Here is an 18,103-nt window from a genome sequence, read left to right on the forward strand (position 1 = left end):
CTTCTGTCCTTCCTTCCATCTGTCCTTACTCCCTACCTTCCTTTTTTCCTTTCCTTATTCCTTCCTTCCTTCCGTCTGTCTATCCATCCTTCACTATCTGTATTTATTTCCTTCCTTCCTTCCTTCCTTCCTTCTCTTTAATGATCTGGCCCACATGAGATCAAATTGGTCTGTATGTGGCCCTTGAATGAAAATGAGTTTGACACGTCTGCTCTATAATGTAGTCAAAGATAAGAGCTCTTATGTATAGCATATGAACGCATTTTAAGCATGCACTTGTATATTTCTTAGTAATTCCAATACTAAAGCAGCTAAGATAGAGAAGCAGTGTGATGCACAATGACACAGCCTTTTTATCCCCATTTTCAGCTGTAAAATTATTAGGGTTTATTTAATAGGGACAGATATAATATACACAGACTGGCTAGAACAGCTGTCTGATGCAAGTATCACAGTGTTTATAGCTCATGTGAGTTTGCGACACCTGTCTCTAGCTAGTAGGGCTTTGTGAAAGTAAGAAAATGTCCCGCAGCCTTGTCTAAAATCATTATGCCTATCATATTTTAGTAAACCTCAGTTATCAATATCAATATCTGGTTGAAAAACTCCATCTCCATCTGTATTTGTGATCTAAATAAGTAAAATAATGCATGTTAATGTCAGATTTAAATGCAATCAGAGAGTATTGTGATTCTGAGTCAGGTGTAAATGTATAATCTGTACACTGTGATCACATGCATACGAAAATAACAGCTAAACAAGTTGAAAGTTCACCACTTCATCTCCGACTCATCCTGCTAGTTTGAACCTGGAAAGAGCTACAAGTGGTATCTGTAGTTATAAGTCTTCCCTCACAAAGAATGCGAGACACACCGATCCACACCAATGTTTTCCTTCATTTGTTGACGTGTCTGCCAGCCTCCTCTGACTAATTTGTAAATCAATATCCAATCACAACGAGGGCATAATTGAGAGTACGAGAGTGGATTTTAATACCGGGTGTGAATGCAAAGACGCATGAATCAAACATCATTACCCAGATATAATGTATCCAGATAATAATTACATGTTAATGTTTTTGTCTTTAGACATGTTCAGACAACAAGTTGTATAATGTACTGTTGTTCGTTTCAAATGGACTGTACTTATATGGACTGTATATAGCGCCTTTCTAGTCTTTACGACCATTACATCTCATTCACCCACATTCATACACTGATGGCAGCCAACCTGCACATCAGGAGGAAGTTAATCATTCATTCTCATTCATACACCGTTGCAATTTGGGGTTAAGTGTCTTGCCCAAGGACACATCGACATGTGGACTGGAGGAGCCGGGAATCGAACCGCCAATCTTCCAATTGGAGGACAACCGCTCTACCTCCTGAGCCCCCTAGGCATACTGAACCTTTAATCACCTCCACTTTCTGTCTTTCTGTTTCTTTCTGTTAGTATTTATAGTTTATCTGCACTTTGATGGAGTCACCACCACCTGTTCATTAGAATTTCTTTACCCCTGATTGGACTAACACATAATTAGATACATAAAGCTAAATAAAAAAACAAGAAGTTACAAAAAGGAGAATATGTCGTAACCCAGAGAGATATTGAGTACCTGTTTCCTCCTGAACCCTCCGGGACAGTGATCACAGGTGAGGGAGGGGACACAGCTGTGGTGGGACACGGAGTGGACAAGGTGGACGTCCCTGTGTCCAATCCTGTGGATGCAGAGTACGATGATGTCATCGCCTCGTCCACCGACGGGCTGCCCTTCAGGAACAACCTGAGGCGAAAAGAAAAGAAAGAGATTAAATTTATATCCTTTATTTTATTAGATGGACTAGTTTATTATTCTATGAGATGATCTAGTTTAGTTTAGTTTAGTTGGATCACTATTTTGCTCTTACAAATGGTAAAAACTATTCTTCCTGAGGTCCACACACATCATACACAACAACAGACACACAGATATACACAAGAAATATATGAGATTAAGTTAACAAGTAGAAAAAAAGAACAAAATAAAATATAATACAAAAGAATGCTAATACAAAATATAATAAAATAATATAAAACAAGCAAACAACACATTTTACATAGCTCCTTTCCATCTACACCAGATTAATGTCATATTATGTTATTTATATATTCATGACAACAGACTGACTGTTTAATTATTAATAAGTTAATAAGGGATCATCACTAAAATGCCCTTTTTAATCCACATTTATAAAATCCCTGTTCTGTCAGTATTTATAGGGGGAAACATTTTGATTAGGAGCCTCATTACAGCATTTAATCTTGTCTACATTAAAAATTGTGCTGATTTTTTAATGATCAACTCCACTTCTATTATCTTAATATAAATTCTTAAAAGGCACATTTACTCCCTCTATTAAAAAAAAAATCCAGGATTTATGAATATGCAATCATTCTTGTCACCGCTTAAAGTCAAGGTGAGCACGAAGAAATGTTTCCCCCCCTCTTCAGGAGATGAAATATGAAATCAAACTCTGCTCATACATCATCCTGAGCAGCGAAGCTCAATCATTCAAACTGACGGACCACAAACCGAGAACACAAAATATATTTCCGACGGTAAATATTAAAACATCGGTGTGATTGCTTACCCGCCAAAAAAAAAGCTGATTTATTGATCTCTATGATTTTCAACATGTCTTATAGGAAGGAAAAACTTTAACTTTATTAACCTTTTTTTTTTTTCAAGAGTTCAAAACTCTTGTTTAACCCTTGTGTCGTCCTCCCGGGTCAAATTGACCCTGTCCGTTTTAACTGTCCCTCCTTCTCTCTTTCTTTCCTCCCTCTTTCCTTCTTTCCTCCCTTCCTCCCTCCTTTCCTTCTTCCTTCCTCCCTCCTTCTCTCTTTCTTTCCTCCATCCTTTCCTTCCTTCTTCCTTCTTTCCTTCCTCCTTCCCTCCTTCTCTCTTTCTTTCCTCCCTCCTTCCCTTCCCTCCCTACTTCCTTCCTCCTTCCTTTCCTTCCTCTTTCCCTTAACTCCCTCCTTCTCTCTTTCTTTCCTCCCTCCTTTCCTCCCCTCCTTCCTTTCTCCTTTCCTTCCTCCCTCCCTCCTTTCCTTCCTTCTTCCTTCCCTCCCTCCTTCCTCCCTCCTTTCCTTCCTTCCTTCACTCAAGGACAACAGGAGGGTTAAAGGAAAATTCAAGCTACAACAGCAGTTTCTAAAAGCTTGTCAATAAGTAAACACTGAAATAAAGTGGTCAGGATAGAAAGGAGAATGTATTCGACAGACCTGTTCCTGAACACAACACAACGCCAGCCCCAAAAGCAAACAGAAAAACACACAGAAACACATTAATATATAATATATTAAAAAAAAGAGGTTAATTAATATAATAATAAACATCCAGCAGCTCAGTGTAGAGGTGTCGTCTTTTACCTGCCGGGTCCTCGCATGTCTCTGATCTCCACGTTGAGGAAGGGCAGGAAGGGGTTTCCACAGAAGGGGCAGGTGGTGTTCAGGTTGGAGTCGTCTGCCGTCCAGCCGGCCATGATCTCCTCGTCGTAAACCAGGCAGTCGCACGTCTTACAGCGAGAACAGCTGGAGATCAGCAGCTGGGAAGACACACAGAAAGGAAGAGCTCGGTACTGAACCAGACACATCATACATTTTATTATAACCAGTCTCACTTATTTAAACTCTAATTATTAGTTATAATCTGATCAAACAGACCAACTGTGTCAATTTTGCTTTCCTTTATCTTAACTTTTGAATGCTTTTATAAATGGACTCAATTTATATATTATTACAATTCGATTTTTACTTTTTTTCTTCTTACTAAAACGATATGTTGTCTACTTGTACTCTTCAAATATCAAATAGTCAAATTTAAATCTAAGTAAATGTTCTGCTGAAGTGAGATTATATATGATTTAGCTCACTGAGTAGTTTGATAATAAAAGGCTGTGAAAGCAAGTTTGTTAAACAATTCATTCAACTTATATTTACAATGAAGATTTTATTCCTGCCGTCCTGCTAAAATCAGCCAACGTCCACTTACAGTTGCAAAAAAACCACTAAGAAAATTGTTGATGGAAAAGATGCTTCCTTTGTTTAGAATAAAAAATGTAAAGAACACCTCAATACCAGGGGAATTCTTGTATTTAGAAACAAATAATTAGAAACAAAAGTTGGGAATAATCCAATACAAAGGGGAAAAGGGCTCAGACAATAACAGGAAATGTGCTAAACTGAACAAATCCAGAGGTGATTATCATGCATTATCATTATATACTTCCACATAGATCATATCGCACAACTGCTGCAGCATTACTGGTAAATCAATTGAATCTGTATCAAGCTATCACTCCTGGTTTGTTGATTTTTTGCATCCAGTATATAAGTCCTGCAACCAAATGACTGAGTTCAGCTTTTCTGCTTTCCTCTCCTCTGGTGCTTTTACCTCCATGGCGAAGTTGTTGAAGATGCTGGTGTTGCTGGTGTAGCGTGAAGAGCCGAGGTCTGACTTATCTGGCAGAGGGAAACCAGGAGGAGAGAGGATGCAACCTGCAAGAGTATGAGAGACACAGAGAGACAACATATATCACCTACATGTTTCTGGACATCTTTTAGAGACAATCATCAACACTGAAGACATGACCGACAGTCTTTAATAAAGATTTAGGAACATTAGATCTATATTGTTTTGTACTTTAATGTTTGACACCTTTCTAATTAATTATTAAATCATTCCTGATACTTTCTTTCTTAGCATCTAATTGTTTGTCATTGCGCACAAGACAAACATGACAATAAAGATTAAACATTCAAATAATAAAACATAACATTTTTGCCTGAATTCTTTTAACCCTCCTGTTGTCCTCAGGTCAAGGAAGCACAGAAGAAGGAGGAAGAAAGGGAGGAAGGAAGGAAGGAAGGACAGAAAGACGGAAGGACAGGTGGAAGGAAGGACAGATGGAAGGAAGGAAAGAAAGACAGAAGGAAGGAAGGAAGGAAGGAAGGAGGAACGGAGGGAGAGGAAGGAAGGAAGGAATGAATGAAGGAAGGAAGGACGGAAGGAAGGAAGGAAGGAACAGTCAAAAGAGATAGGTTCAATTTGACTCAGCAGGACGACAGGAGGGTTAAAAATGGGTCAGAAAAACTTTTGGAAACCATGAAACCTTTGATTGGAATGTAATCATATTAGAAACTATCAAGTAAAGTTGTTAATATGTTTCTTTAGCTGTGAAGACGCTCAGATATTTAGTTTCTATGGTTTCGTACCAGGGAGCAGAGATGTCGGTCTTCCCAAACTGGAGCCAGCGGTGGGGCTTTCCAGTCTGTTGTGGAGCGGACTGCGTCTGGGGCTCCTGCGGGGCCCGAAGGAGCCAACATGGCCGTTCTTCTGTGGAGACACCATAGAGCTCTTTGAGTCCCTGCAGTCCTCATCGTCTAGTAAGGAGGAGCAGTCTGGATCAATACCGAAGGAGGACACGCTGAGGCGGTCACAGTGACCGTCCTGGAGGAGCAGAGGAGAGCAGAAAGGTTGATGGAGATGTGGTGAGAACAGGTGACTGATCTTAACACTATAAATACAGAGAGCAACAGTAGATCACATACTAATTATCTATCAATCAATCAAACTTTATTTATATAGCTTCTTTCATATAGTTAGCTGATTGACAAGCTGATGATAAGACGGAACAAGTGAAAAAAAAAATACAAAAAAAAAAAAAATCATAATAACAATTTTAAAAGACATAACTGGAGACCAATGCATGAAAAAGAAAATAAAAATGCTTAAACATGTAAATAAAATAAGTAAAAAATAAATTATTAAATAAATTATTAAAAATAATTAAATAAATAAGTAGAATAAGAGAATAGGTTTATTAAAAGGTAAAGTAATAAAAAAGGTTAAAATAGATTAAAAAGACAAAAGAAAAGTAAAATAGAAGATGAAGTTTAATAAAAGCTGGACTACAGCTAAATGAAGAGACAGACTAAAGATGAAAGAAATAGACAAATAAAATTGATAAGAAGATAAAACAATATAATGAAAATAATAAGATAAAGTAGAAAATAATTAATGAATAAAAAATGAATGAATAAAACATCAAAAACAAGCACAATAGAATAAAATGAAAAGACTATAAAGTATTAAATTATTCATCAAAAGCCAGGCTGAACTAGTAGGTTTTGAGGTTTGATCTCGGTTAACTCCATTAAATCTTCTCTATAACATTAATCACACATTGAAATCTAACATATATTAAACATGGACACTGGTCAGGTGCAGTTTGTCTACCTCATCCACAGTCTTTGTCAGATACTCAAAAGGCCACAAGATGGCAGCAGCACTCTAACTTCAGGCTTATCTTGAATTACTGCTTTATATGAGAGCTTAAAATCTTCTGCTACTAAAACTGATTTACTAAAATACTTAAACTGGATCACACAAGTGTTTATGAAGGTTTTTCAGCTGATTTACCACAACTCACTGAATACCCAAAGATTAAGATGTGTTTGATGTGTAGGTTTAAAATAACATGAGTATTACTATTTGGAGGCCAGCGGGCTCTTAAAAACATAACATAACATCTAAGACTCACTTTCCAATTTGATATGATTGATTATGAAGATTTTCGGGCCTAAAAACAGTTAAACAGACCAGAAAAGGTTGAGAAATGCTGTGATTAAGATTCTTCCCCTTATGTCCAAGCAGCTTTTACTGTCTATCCACTTCCTGTATGATATAAAAATTAATGAATTTGTGTTTCCACCTGTGTTACCACTTGACCACAGGGCTGCCTACCTTAGTAGGTGTGGTGTACGTAGCCAGGCGGGAATACCAGCGGCTCGCCTTCTCTGCCACGCCCTTCCCAGCGGACACCATGCTGGTTTTGAAAACATCCAGCGTCGGCGTGAGCAGCGTGTCCAGAGCGAAAGAAGACGAGGACGGTGACTGCGACGACAGGCTCATCCGGTCTGACCTCTCCCTGTAGGGGCTGGGTCGGGGGCTGGGGCTCGGAGTGGTGCTGGAGCTGCGACGGGGCGGCGACGACCACAAACGTTGGCGTGAGATGGGTTGGGAGGGCGATGGCGGGTGGTAGGTGCGGGAACGCGGCACTCCGGCAGTCCTGAGTGGGGAGCTGTAGGGTAAGCTAGCTCTGCGGGGGGCTGCGACTGAGGCAGGGTGGAGGAGGAGGGGGCTGGCTGGGTCTTGCAGGTCCAGGCTGGGTGTGCGGCTTCTCAGCGGGCTTCCCATGTGGTTCATGTAGAGCTCGATCTCTCTGGCCAGGTTCCTACGGGCGCTTGGCGTACTGGCCTCATCCCCATCTGGGTATTCATCCTCTTGTTGCTGCTCGGACTGGGACTCGGCCGCCAGCAGGGACAGGGGGTCGTAGCCCGTCTCGATGCCTGTGCGCTTCACAGCTCCTCTGGACGCCACTCCGCAGTCGCTAATGCTGCGTTCAACAAGTTTCTTATGAGGTTTGCTGGTGTTGTGAGAGCTGATTCTAGCCTCTTGGGCAGGCTTGTCCAAATCCAAGTCCTCCAAATCAAAAATGGCCTCTGTATTACTTCTGTCCTCATCACTGGAGTCCTGTCCTTCTGTCTCCTCTTCTTCCTCCCTGTGTCCATGACTTCTGGCAGCATCGACCTTAGGAGTCACCTCCTCCAAGCCGCCCAGAGCCAGTGAACGAGGCCTCTTGCTCTTACTGAAATTGGCACCGGAGAGAATTTTTGCATCTGCGCCAAGGTGTCCCGCAATCTTATCGGGGTCGGTCTCACCTTGGCTCATACCCAAGCCGAGGACGGTGGTGCCGCTGCCGCCGCTGCCCACCGTGTCGCCGCTCAGACGACGGCCCCTCACGCCCTGCCAGTCGAGAGCAGAGCCGCTGCTGGCGCTGCCCACCACATCCTCCAGAGCGCTCTTGTGTCTCCTGAGCAAACTGTTGGTCTGGACCTCGCCAATCTCATCAAGGGAGGAAGTGAAGAGGAGACCTGCAACGTGACCTGAGAGAGAGCGGTCTGAATTAGGACGTGACATGAGTGGGCAATAGATTTTTTAATCAGTGGGAGGATATATTTGATATTTTGGGTGCTCTGGGTGTGTACTGTTCATTTTCTGCATAGATAGTGTGAGATGATTGATTGTTTTGGAGCAATTTCAGGCTTGAATGGACACGAAACGCTCCAGGTTGAATTATTTATTCCAAATATGAGCAACTTATGAGTTTGAAAATTTCTGGTCTCAAGGTTAAAAATCAACCACTAAGCATTTTAGTAAGTTTTAGAATACACCCAATCACTGTGTTTAAAATTGCGTTGAATGGGTTGCTAACGGCGACCAGAAACTAAAGACTATAATTTTTCAGAAACCCGATACTTTGACAAATTCAAATCAATTCATTTTTAGGTAGGTGTTGAGAAAAGTGAAGCATTATTAAATGTTCTGAATTTGCTAGTTATGATTCACATCTCTGTTTTTCCTCGTCTCCACAGCAACACCAGCTGAGGATCGTGGGTATTGTAGTATTTAGAGCCATCCTCATTACCAGACATGATATCTTAGTCACACAAACAAGTCGAAATAATTAAAAGCTTTGGCCAAAAACCCACAAAATCTGTAAGTCACACAGGAGGAGATTCCAGCTTTTGACTTAAACGTTGAAACCAACATCCTTCACCTGTGCTGACGGAGCTCTTGGGTTTACAGGACGAATCGTCATACGGACAGCTGCTCCGAACGATCCCACGAGGTTTGAAGGAAGACTGGACCTCCACGTCCAATTGAGGGAGGCAGTCTTTACTTCCCTTGGCGCTCTCTGACTCTGACACTACAAACACAGAAATCATAATTTAAAATTCTTCTTTTTTTTTTTTTTACTATCTGCACAGCTTGATACGCAGCACTTGAAACACTGAAGGACAACACACACAACTGAAATGCTTTGATGTGCATGAGAAACCAAAAAAGAATGAGTCGTCTCTGGAGGAGACAGGAAAGATCAAGGCAGAGAGGAAGGGGAAATCCCATGTGGCTACGAGGCAGCCAAGTTATCATGTTTTTTTAAAGAAGGTAGGTAGAAATATCAGGTGATATCAGATCAGACAGACTACTGACAAGAGCTGCAGTCGCTCTCCTTCTTGTCATCTTTGTCAGGGGCCGAGTCCTGGGCGCCGGCGTCTCCTCTGCGAACCTCCTCTTTGGACAGCGAGTTGTAACCCAGATCTGACTGATCTCCTAAAGGACAGTGGGAAACAGAGAAAGACACAGATGAGATACAAGAAGAGCAGCAACCTGAAGTATCTGATATCAAACCACAAGATCGTAGCAATATGCAACGCAGCAGAGGAAAGGACTGGAGTGCAAATTTCTCAAGACAGCACCGTTTTTCTCTGGAAAAAGAGCTGCACCACTGAACGTAACACCTCGCCTATTACTTTTCAAGTTTGAGGGCCAGGCTCTTTATTTTCAGAGTATCTATTCTACTACACTGCGAAAAGAAGGCTTTAGGGGGGAAAACGTGAATCTATTGCAGCGTTATACTCCGAGAGCGAGCGGTAGGAGAGTTAAATTAAACAACATAAGAGAAAACTAGTGAGGCGTTTTTTCCCTTTCATCTTCTCAGTTCTGGGAGGCACATCGCTGTTGCAGAGAGAGAGAAGAGAAAACGCAGATAAGCTACAAGGGATAAAACAATCCTTCTCAGGGCATGCAGAGATATATAATAACTGTAACTGCGGATTCACTGCTGCTAATGAATTTATCTGTTAAGGCTTGACTTTGGGAGGAAGAGGGAGGAAGGAGGAGAGAGGAGGGGGGAAGGGGGTGCAGCCGTCACTCCAGGCAGACTCTTCCATCTGTCTCTAAAACTTCTCTGGGTCGCCAGGCAACCAGCCGTCTGCCGGTTTGGTCTCCCCCTTTCATCTTTTCCATGAACCTCTCTGGTCTTCATCTCTAAATAAAGCATGAGGCAGCGCGGCTCGGCTGTAATATGGCGCGGTGTGACTTGCCACTGATGGCAAGTGACAAAACTCATTTGAGGACTGTAATAATCAATGAACTGCACGTCGAGGTCCCTCCTGCTGCACTGTGAGCCGTGGTTGCCTTTCTGCATCTATGTGCACGGTGCATAGTCTCCTGCCGAGGTGCCGTCTCCATGATTAAAATGATTTCCGTAATCAAAAAAGAATGTGCCGCTGGGTAATCATTCACCGTAATTGACAATAACAAACCACTCGGTGGTGAGATTGAGAGAGAGAAAAGCAAAAAAGACATGAGCAGAGGGAGAGGAGCGGCAGACTGATGTGCCGGATAGAAAGATGGCACGGAGGAGGAGAGGAAGACGAGACGAGATCACAGACGTGTCTGAGGCAGATACAGAAAGGCGTGACGATGGAAGGGTTGAGGAAGTCAGAAAATAAAAACATTGCAGAGCAAGTGAGATGAGACAGAGAAATGCAACCAGAGAGAGAGAGACAGACAGGCCGACTGACAGAGAGGTTTACCTGGGTGGAGAGTGGCTTCTCTGAGCTCAGAGCCCCCCCAGTGTGAGTGGGCCACCAGGCCCCTGGCGCCCACGCTGCCGCCCCCACGGCCGACTGCATGCAAGGGCAACACAGGCAGGGCCAGAGTGAAAGGCAGGGTTAGGGACAGAGCACAGCAGAAACCACAGCCGCAAAACCAGGGAGAGACATGGATGGACAACAGGGATGAAAAAGGAAGGCGGAAAACAAACAAGACAGTGGAAAAAGGAAGAGGGGAACGAGGATGAGGCCGGTCGGTGAGTGGGACAAATGAGGAAGGACAAAAACAAAAATAAAAGTCATTGACAGAAAAGAAAAAAAAAGATGTAGAAAAAGACAGCTGCCTGTAAAAAGATGGAGTCAAGCAGCGGCCGTTTGAAGTGTACCTGTGCTAGATCTATCATCAGTGGGGTCTACTTTGACGGAGTCAGTGGGGAAGGGGCCCTGCTCGGCCAGGTTAGTGTCGGCAGCGCTATCCAGGCTGCCGTGACTCACAGCGTCCAGGTCGCTGCCATCTGCCCAAAAACAACAAAGTGTTAAAGGAAGCCAGTCGCCATTTCTGCCTCCCTGGGAGTTAAATGTTCTTTTTTATATCTTTGAAATTAGTTTGGTTTTGTTTTTTTAATGCAAGTGACAAAGAGACTTAAAAAGGATAAATGACACCAGAAACTATTAAAACTTTCTGTATAAATGTTGACTTCTAAATGAATCATTTTCTGCCACCAGGATGAACACAGTGGTTGTCACACTTTGATTTATGTGTCACATAGTTTCATAACATTTCCTAGAAAGAAACTGATACTTTGAAGAGGTTCATATGTAAATTGGTGCTAATTATAGGTCAATCAGACACTGACTCAGTTGAAACACTTCCCATTAATTAACTCTAATCAACTGGTTATGTAACATCATAAATCTTTTTAGTGTCAATGCTCAGCAGGTCAGGTGAACACATGTACAACTATGAAATGTGTCTGCAGTTTATTTGAGAAGGTTATACAATCAAAGTTTATAATAACAAATGAATATCAGCTTGAGTTTAAATGGATATTTGTCATGTTTTTAAGCATTTAACTCTCTGTACTTGATCCTAATATTAACCCTTGTGTCATCCTCCCGGGTCAAATTGACCCCGTCTTATATTTCTTTCCTCCCTTCCTTCCTTCCGTCTGTACTTCCTCCATCCCCCTTTCTTCCCTCCTTCTTTCCTTCTCTCCTTCCTCCCTCCTTTCCTTCCTTCTTTACTTTCCTCCCTTCCTTCCTTCCTTCCTTATTTCTTCCTCCCTTCCTTCTTTCCTCCCTCCCTCCTTCTCTTTCTTTCCTCTGTCCTTCTTTCCTACCTTCTTTTCCTTCCTTCTTTCCTTTCCTCCCTTCTTCCTTCCCTCCTTCCTTCCTCCCTCCTTTCCTTCCTTCTTGCCTTTCCTCCCTTCCTTCCTTCCTCCTTTCCTTCCTTCTTCCTTCCTCCCTCCTTTCCTTCCTTCTTTCCTCCTTTCCTTCCTCCTTCCTTCCTTCCTCCCTCCCTTACTTCCTTCCTTGACTTGAGGACAACAGGAGGGTTAACAGTTCTTTCCAGACAACTTCCCAGGAAGTTATTAGAAAATGACAGGAAATGGAAAAATTGAGTGTTGAGACCTGTATTATTTTTATAGGTGCACCATTTGCATCACTGTGAAAGTGCAATATATAAATGATATATATGAATGACAGGAGTGCAGAAGGAGTGTGGGTGAGGTCAGGGAGTGCATTATAATTTATTTCATCTGTGTAAATGTAACACACCGTAGAAAGAAATGAATCTCTGAGTGGTTTTTGTGCATATCTATGAAGTGTTTTACGAGTATCTGCGTGTGTTTTACAGGAACTTTTATGTCACCTCTGAACTCTGAAGCTTTTTAAGAGCATGACGCTTACGACTGGTAAGAGGGAGAGTCTTTAAAAAAAAAATTTAAAAAGAAGCGGGGGGATTAGCAGGACACGGATTAGCATGCACCGGGTGTGCAGGTGTTCACTTAGCATGCAGGGGGGAGTTAAACCACACATGTTGATGTTTCATAGTTTTACCTTTCAAGTCTGCAGGTCGTTTAGTTCAACTGACAGATTAAATGAGAGAAATATGGACTGAAGCTGAGATTGCTTCAGATCTTTAGTCTTTTGACAAGAGTTTCTTTAGATTATATTTAAAGATTCAATCTGGAAGTAATAAATCAAGGACCACTTCTCAGCTAAATGGTTCTTCAGATTGCTCAAATCAACTGAAGCACATTTTTTCCATTTGATTTTATTACTTTCTATCATTTCCCTGCTATTTTAACTAATAATGTCTGAAGATGAAGGTAACTTTTACAAACAGGTGGTAAGATTAGTAAGAAAGTTGTTTAAATTTCCAGAAGATAATCACTGACTTGTCTTATGTTCCAGCTTTCTTTAATAACCAAACATCCCCTTATTTATACAACACACACCAAATAAGCTCTGCATGTATTTGAAATTGAGTCTCCACCTGTTATTAAGAACATGTGACTCTGTCCTCCTGAACAACTACTGTTTCATACATCTATTATTATCATCATTATTTTACGTGAAAAGTACAGACCAAATCAGCTCTGCATGTATTTGAAATTATGTCTCTAGCTGTAGTTTTGACAGGTGTGAATGATGCCCTGCAAAATTTCAGCTAGTACCTGAACATGTGACTCTGTCTTTCTGAACAACTAAAAAAATGGAAAACAAAAATTGTTAGTAGTTTGTGATGCAGAGACAAATATTACACCTGATTACCAGGAGTCCCTCACATTTCACAGAACCACAGCCTTGACTACTACTTAAGATGTCCACACTGGGATTACTAAATACGCTAATTCATGTGATGAGGCAGTTTTAACCTCAGCAGCCTAGTTACATCAATAAAATGAAGTAAAACTATTTAAGAGTGATTTAATGTTAACTTCAATCATGTGTACAATCTGTTTAATAGACTTTTAATGGTTTCTGGTCCCAGTCAGTAGTGTTTATTGTGGCTCTGGGGTTATTTTTTATGAACTTTACAAGCTAAAGCGAAATGTTTCACACAGAAATATAAACTGTCCGTCTGCAATAAATACCACAAATATAAAAACCACAGCTTGGGAAATCTGTCGTGTTTGTAGGGGGGGAGGCGGTTGTTAGATGTGTCAGATACTCTTCATGAACAAACACTAAGTGACATGCAGACTGTTATTGATCGTCGTGGTTACCTGACAGCGGGCTCTGAGTCAGGGGGGCGTGTTTCCGTAGCCCCTGTTTGAACTGAGCCACACCCAGGACGACGTTCCTCAGCTTCATCCACAGGAAGTAACCTCCTCTGGTGCTGGAGGGCCACGTGCTCTCCAACACCGCCTGGACACAAAGAGGAAAAGGAAGAGGAGGATGAGGAGAAGGAAGAGGAGGAGGAGGAGGAAGAGGAGAAGGAAGAGGAGGAGGAGGAGGAGGAGGAAGAGGAAGATGAAAATTATTAGGAAAGGATGGCAGGAGGAGGAGGAAGATTATTAGGAAAGGATGGCAGGAGGAGGAGGAGGAGGACGAGGAGGAGGAGGAGGAGGAGGAGCAAGAGGTGGAGGACGACGAGGATGAGGAAGATTATTAGGAAAGGATGGCAGGAGGAGGAGGAGGAGAAGAAGGAAGATTATTAGGAAAGGATGGCAGGAGGAGGAGGAGGAGGAAGAGGAGGAGGAGGAGGAGGAAGATTATTAGGAAAGGATGGCAGGAGGAGAAGGAGGAGCAAGAGGTGGAGGACGACGAGGATGAGGAGGAGGATGATTATTAGGAAAGGATGGCAGGAGGAGGAGGAGGAGGAGAAGGAAGAGGAGGAGGAAGATTATTAGGAAAGGATGGCAGGAGGAGGAGGAGGAGGAGGAGGAAGATTATTAGTAAAGGATGGCAGGAGGAGGAGGAGGAGGAAGATTATTAGGTAAGGATGGCAGGAGGAGGAGGAGGAAGAGGAGGAGGAGGAGAAAGAAGAGGAGGAGGAGGAGGAAGAGGAGGAGGAGGAAGATTATTAGGCAAGGATGGCAGGAGGAGGAGGAGGAGGATGAAGATTATTAGGAAAGGATGGCAGGAGGAGGAGGAGGAAGACGACGAGGATGAGGATGAGCAGGAGGAGGAAGAGGAGGAGGAGGAGAAAGAAGAGGAGGAGGAGGAGAAAGAAGAGGAGGAGGAGGAGAAGGAGAAGGAAGAGGAGGAGGAGGAGGAGGAGGAGGAGGAAGATTGTTAGGAAAGGATGGCAGGAGGACGACGAGGATGAGGAGGAGGAAGATTATTAGGAAAGGATGGCAGGAGGAAGAGGACGACGAGGATGAGGAGGAGGAAGATTATTAGGAAAGGATGGCAGGAGGAGGAGGAGGAAGAGGAGGAGGATGATGAAGATTATTAGGTAAGGATGGCAGGAGGAGGAGGAGGAGGAGGAGGAAGATTATTAGGAAAGGATGGCAGGAGGAGGAGGAGGAGGAAGAGGAAGATTATTAGGAAAGGATGGCAGGAGGAGGAGGAGGAGGAAGAGGAGGAGGAAGATTATTAGGAAAGGATGGCAGGAGGAGGAGGAGGAGGAAGAGGAAGATTATTAGGAAAGGATGGCAGGAGGAGGAGGAGAGTGAGGAGACGAAGATCAGAGGACTGAAGGAAGAATGTTTCTAATATATTACTTTTAAAAGTCTCTGACTCCACTTAATATTTAATTCACATTACGTAGCATGTGGATGTTTTTTTGTATTTCAAAGATCACCATCAAACGTTGTTGTATTCTTATTCAGTTTCTGCTCCACATTTTAAACTCGGTGAACTAAAAAACAGAACTTGGTCTGTTTAAAATCATCTTGAGGGAATTTTTAATCAAAAGGTTCTAACTGCAGCGGAGTGAGATCCACAGTCGCACTCAACATCCCAAAAAAAAAAAAAAGGGGAGAAAAAGAAAGGCAGCTGTTGGTGGCCAAGTCACGTTCGACTGTCTCTGTCTGCTCCTAAAATACACTTCAGAAGCCTCCTGAGAAAAACATGATTGGTATGCCACTGAAAAGGATTTATTATGCCGGCTGCTCTTCTGTGAATGCTCCCAGGATTTGGGCTGCCCTCCTCAAGATGTTGCCAGAAGTGTTGTGATGATAACATAAAGCACGGCAAGCTGGCCGCTGGCCTCCGATGAACCCGGAGATTGACGTTCCCCGGCTAAAGGACATTGACTCAGTGAATTTTTTTTAATATAATTTAAACCACTGAATGAACACTTCAGTGCACAGCCAAGATTTTAATTGCAGGTTTTGTCAGTTCCAGTTTGTCAGAAGTGGATTAAAAAAACTGGTCGATACTTTATATTTAATTAAAAGAGCCAATATCACCCTGACATCTGGCCTTATCAAGAAGTAAAATGTTAAATAAAAAATATCTTCTGTTGTGTAGAATATCTATTTATACACACAGAAACATTACACTGTGGTTTGTCATCCAACCTAATGTAGCTGAAAGGAGAAAATGTTTATTTGGCTTCCTGCCGTGATGTGAACACCCTTGACTTCCCCTGACCAACACTGCCTCGACCTTCTTTGTTTGTTATTGTTGTTTTTCTTCACGGCTGAACTGTCTGGTTTTCCACTGCAGCTGCTCTGATCTGATCTGCAGTCTAATGGAAGAAATGAAGGAGGATTTTCTAACACTCTTGAGCTGAATTTAATGATAAGCTAATATTTGGTTGGTTTTTTAGGCAGCTTTGTGTTTTCTTGTATTAACTATTATGTTGAGTGAAAGTCACTTTTTAATTCTTTGCTTAGAAATATTCAGAAACAACTCTTTTTTCAGCTTCTTTCTTTATTAACTAGAGATGCACTTATCGATACCTGCAGGTTTTCAGCCGATCAGTCTCAAATAATCAGATTTTCTTGCTGGTCAAATTTACACAATGATAGTTCACGTCTTGCCAACAACGTACATAATCAGTAATGTCACATCCACACACACACACACACACACACACACACACACACACACACACACACACACACACACACACACACACACACAGTCAGGGTTCTCCAGCGTGAGTGAAGGAGACACAACGTTTGTAATATCTACTACCTGTAACTCCAAAATAAGCTGCGGAGGAACAACCTTGAAAACATTTGGAACAGCTAACTTTTTCGACTTCTTGGTGAGCATGCCTTTTAAATGACTCATAAAATCCAATCCTGTACTTCTTTTATTGTTGTATTTATTTATTTGTTGTTGTTTATGTTTGATGTTTGACTGCTGGCTGTAAACTGAATTGCCCCTCAGGGATAATAAAGATATCCTTGAACCCTTGAACCTTGAAAAACTTCAACTTCTTGGTGAGCATGCCCAATTTCATGAAGCTAGCAAAGGCAAAGCAGCTAAAGCTTTTTTAAACAGTTAATGTTTTATAAGAAAATACAATTGAATTTCAGTTTTCCATTAACAGTAACAGTATTTCTCAGTGCCACAGAGTAAAAGACCGACTTAACAGTGCTGTTGTGGAGGTTAACCTGCATTGAGTCATGCTCACACATTGTACTTCACCTCAGGTCCTGTTCTGCAGGGAATAGGTATACTTAGACTGCAAATGACAGGGCGCCATAGCAACAGATAACTACAGCAAATGCAAAATTTCTAACCCAACAACTGAAATAATTATTTTTTTGGGGGTATTTTAGAATAAGGGTTCAGTTATTTTTACTGAGGCTAACCTTAGAGGCTTTCCACTCACCCATCCCTGGACTCTGGATGCTGTTTTTATCAGTGGAGAAAACAGCCTTGTGCCTCTGAGCCTTCTCTCACTACGATGAAATAAGACCCTCCAAGGCATCGAAACACCCCCGAGTAACCTTTACTACGGCCTTGTGTCCTGACGGGCTGGTCCCACCTCAGCCAATTTACTTTTATGCTCCCTGGGTTGCCAGATCAGGGTCAGGCTGCGACGATAACAGAGTCACGATTTATCCTGACACCTGGGTGTGATCACACACGCCAACGTCCAACAACCTTGGGGAGGAACTGCAAATGCCACCGATGTTTCTTTTTATGTGAAAGCCAAATGTCTGCAGAGGCATTACTGTGATGTAGTGTCTCAGCTGGGTAAATACCAACCAGAGAGGAGTGAATTTAAGTGATGAAGCAACCAAGCTCTTAATGCAGCCATTGTGCATCATGAGTAAACAATCAGCATCCAAGGCTGGAATCAGTCTACGCTATGATGTATCATACAGGTTTATAGACAGGCTTCTCTTTTTGAGGAACTGCATCTCTTTAGGTGTCATTTAGAGGTAACTTGATGTTAACGTCATGTTTAACATCCTGCAATAAGTTATGATGCTTCTCTGTATCAATATTATAGGACTGCAACTAAAGATTATTTTCATTATCAATTAGTCTGTTGATCATTTTCTTGGTTAATCGATTATTCATTGGGTCTTCTCCACATTGCACATGTAAATGCATCAGCACTTTCAAGTTAAAGCTGCTCTTTTTTTATATTCTTATGTTAAAAAAAAAAAACGTCTCACCCTGATCTGTCAAGAACGGCATTTTTACCCCCCCCCAAAGTATGCTGAGCGTG

General features: G+C 42.1%; 1 protein-coding gene across 3 annotated transcripts in view; it reads right to left on the reverse strand.

Annotated features, from left to right (window-relative positions):
* The window catches only part of LOC128383889 (C-myc promoter-binding protein-like), a 100,953-nt gene that overhangs the window by 11,801 nt on the left and 71,049 nt on the right, over positions 1–18,103 (reverse strand). For 2 of the 3 annotated variants that reach the window (XM_053343575.1, XM_053343509.1), the window contains 9 exons: positions 13,743–13,884; positions 10,896–11,024; positions 9,104–9,223; positions 8,667–8,816; positions 6,791–7,992; positions 5,260–5,494; positions 4,439–4,542; positions 3,415–3,590; positions 1,616–1,783 (listed from right to left, as the gene is read on the reverse strand). In XM_053343575.1, the coding sequence (XP_053199550.1) occupies positions 1,616–1,783; positions 3,415–3,590; positions 4,439–4,542; positions 5,260–5,494; positions 6,791–7,992; positions 8,667–8,816; positions 9,104–9,223; positions 10,896–11,024; positions 13,743–13,884 (2,426 nt within the window). The remainder of the gene's footprint in view (positions 1–1,615; positions 1,784–3,414; positions 3,591–4,438; positions 4,543–5,259; positions 5,495–6,790; positions 7,993–8,666; positions 8,817–9,103; positions 9,224–10,895; positions 11,025–13,742; positions 13,885–18,103) is intronic. The other variant, XM_053343638.1, reaches the window with a different exon arrangement.

Source organism: Scomber japonicus, chromosome 1 (assembly GCF_027409825.1).
Source record: "Scomber japonicus isolate fScoJap1 chromosome 1, fScoJap1.pri, whole genome shotgun sequence".
Classification (NCBI taxonomy): Eukaryota; Metazoa; Chordata; class Actinopteri; order Scombriformes; family Scombridae; genus Scomber; species Scomber japonicus.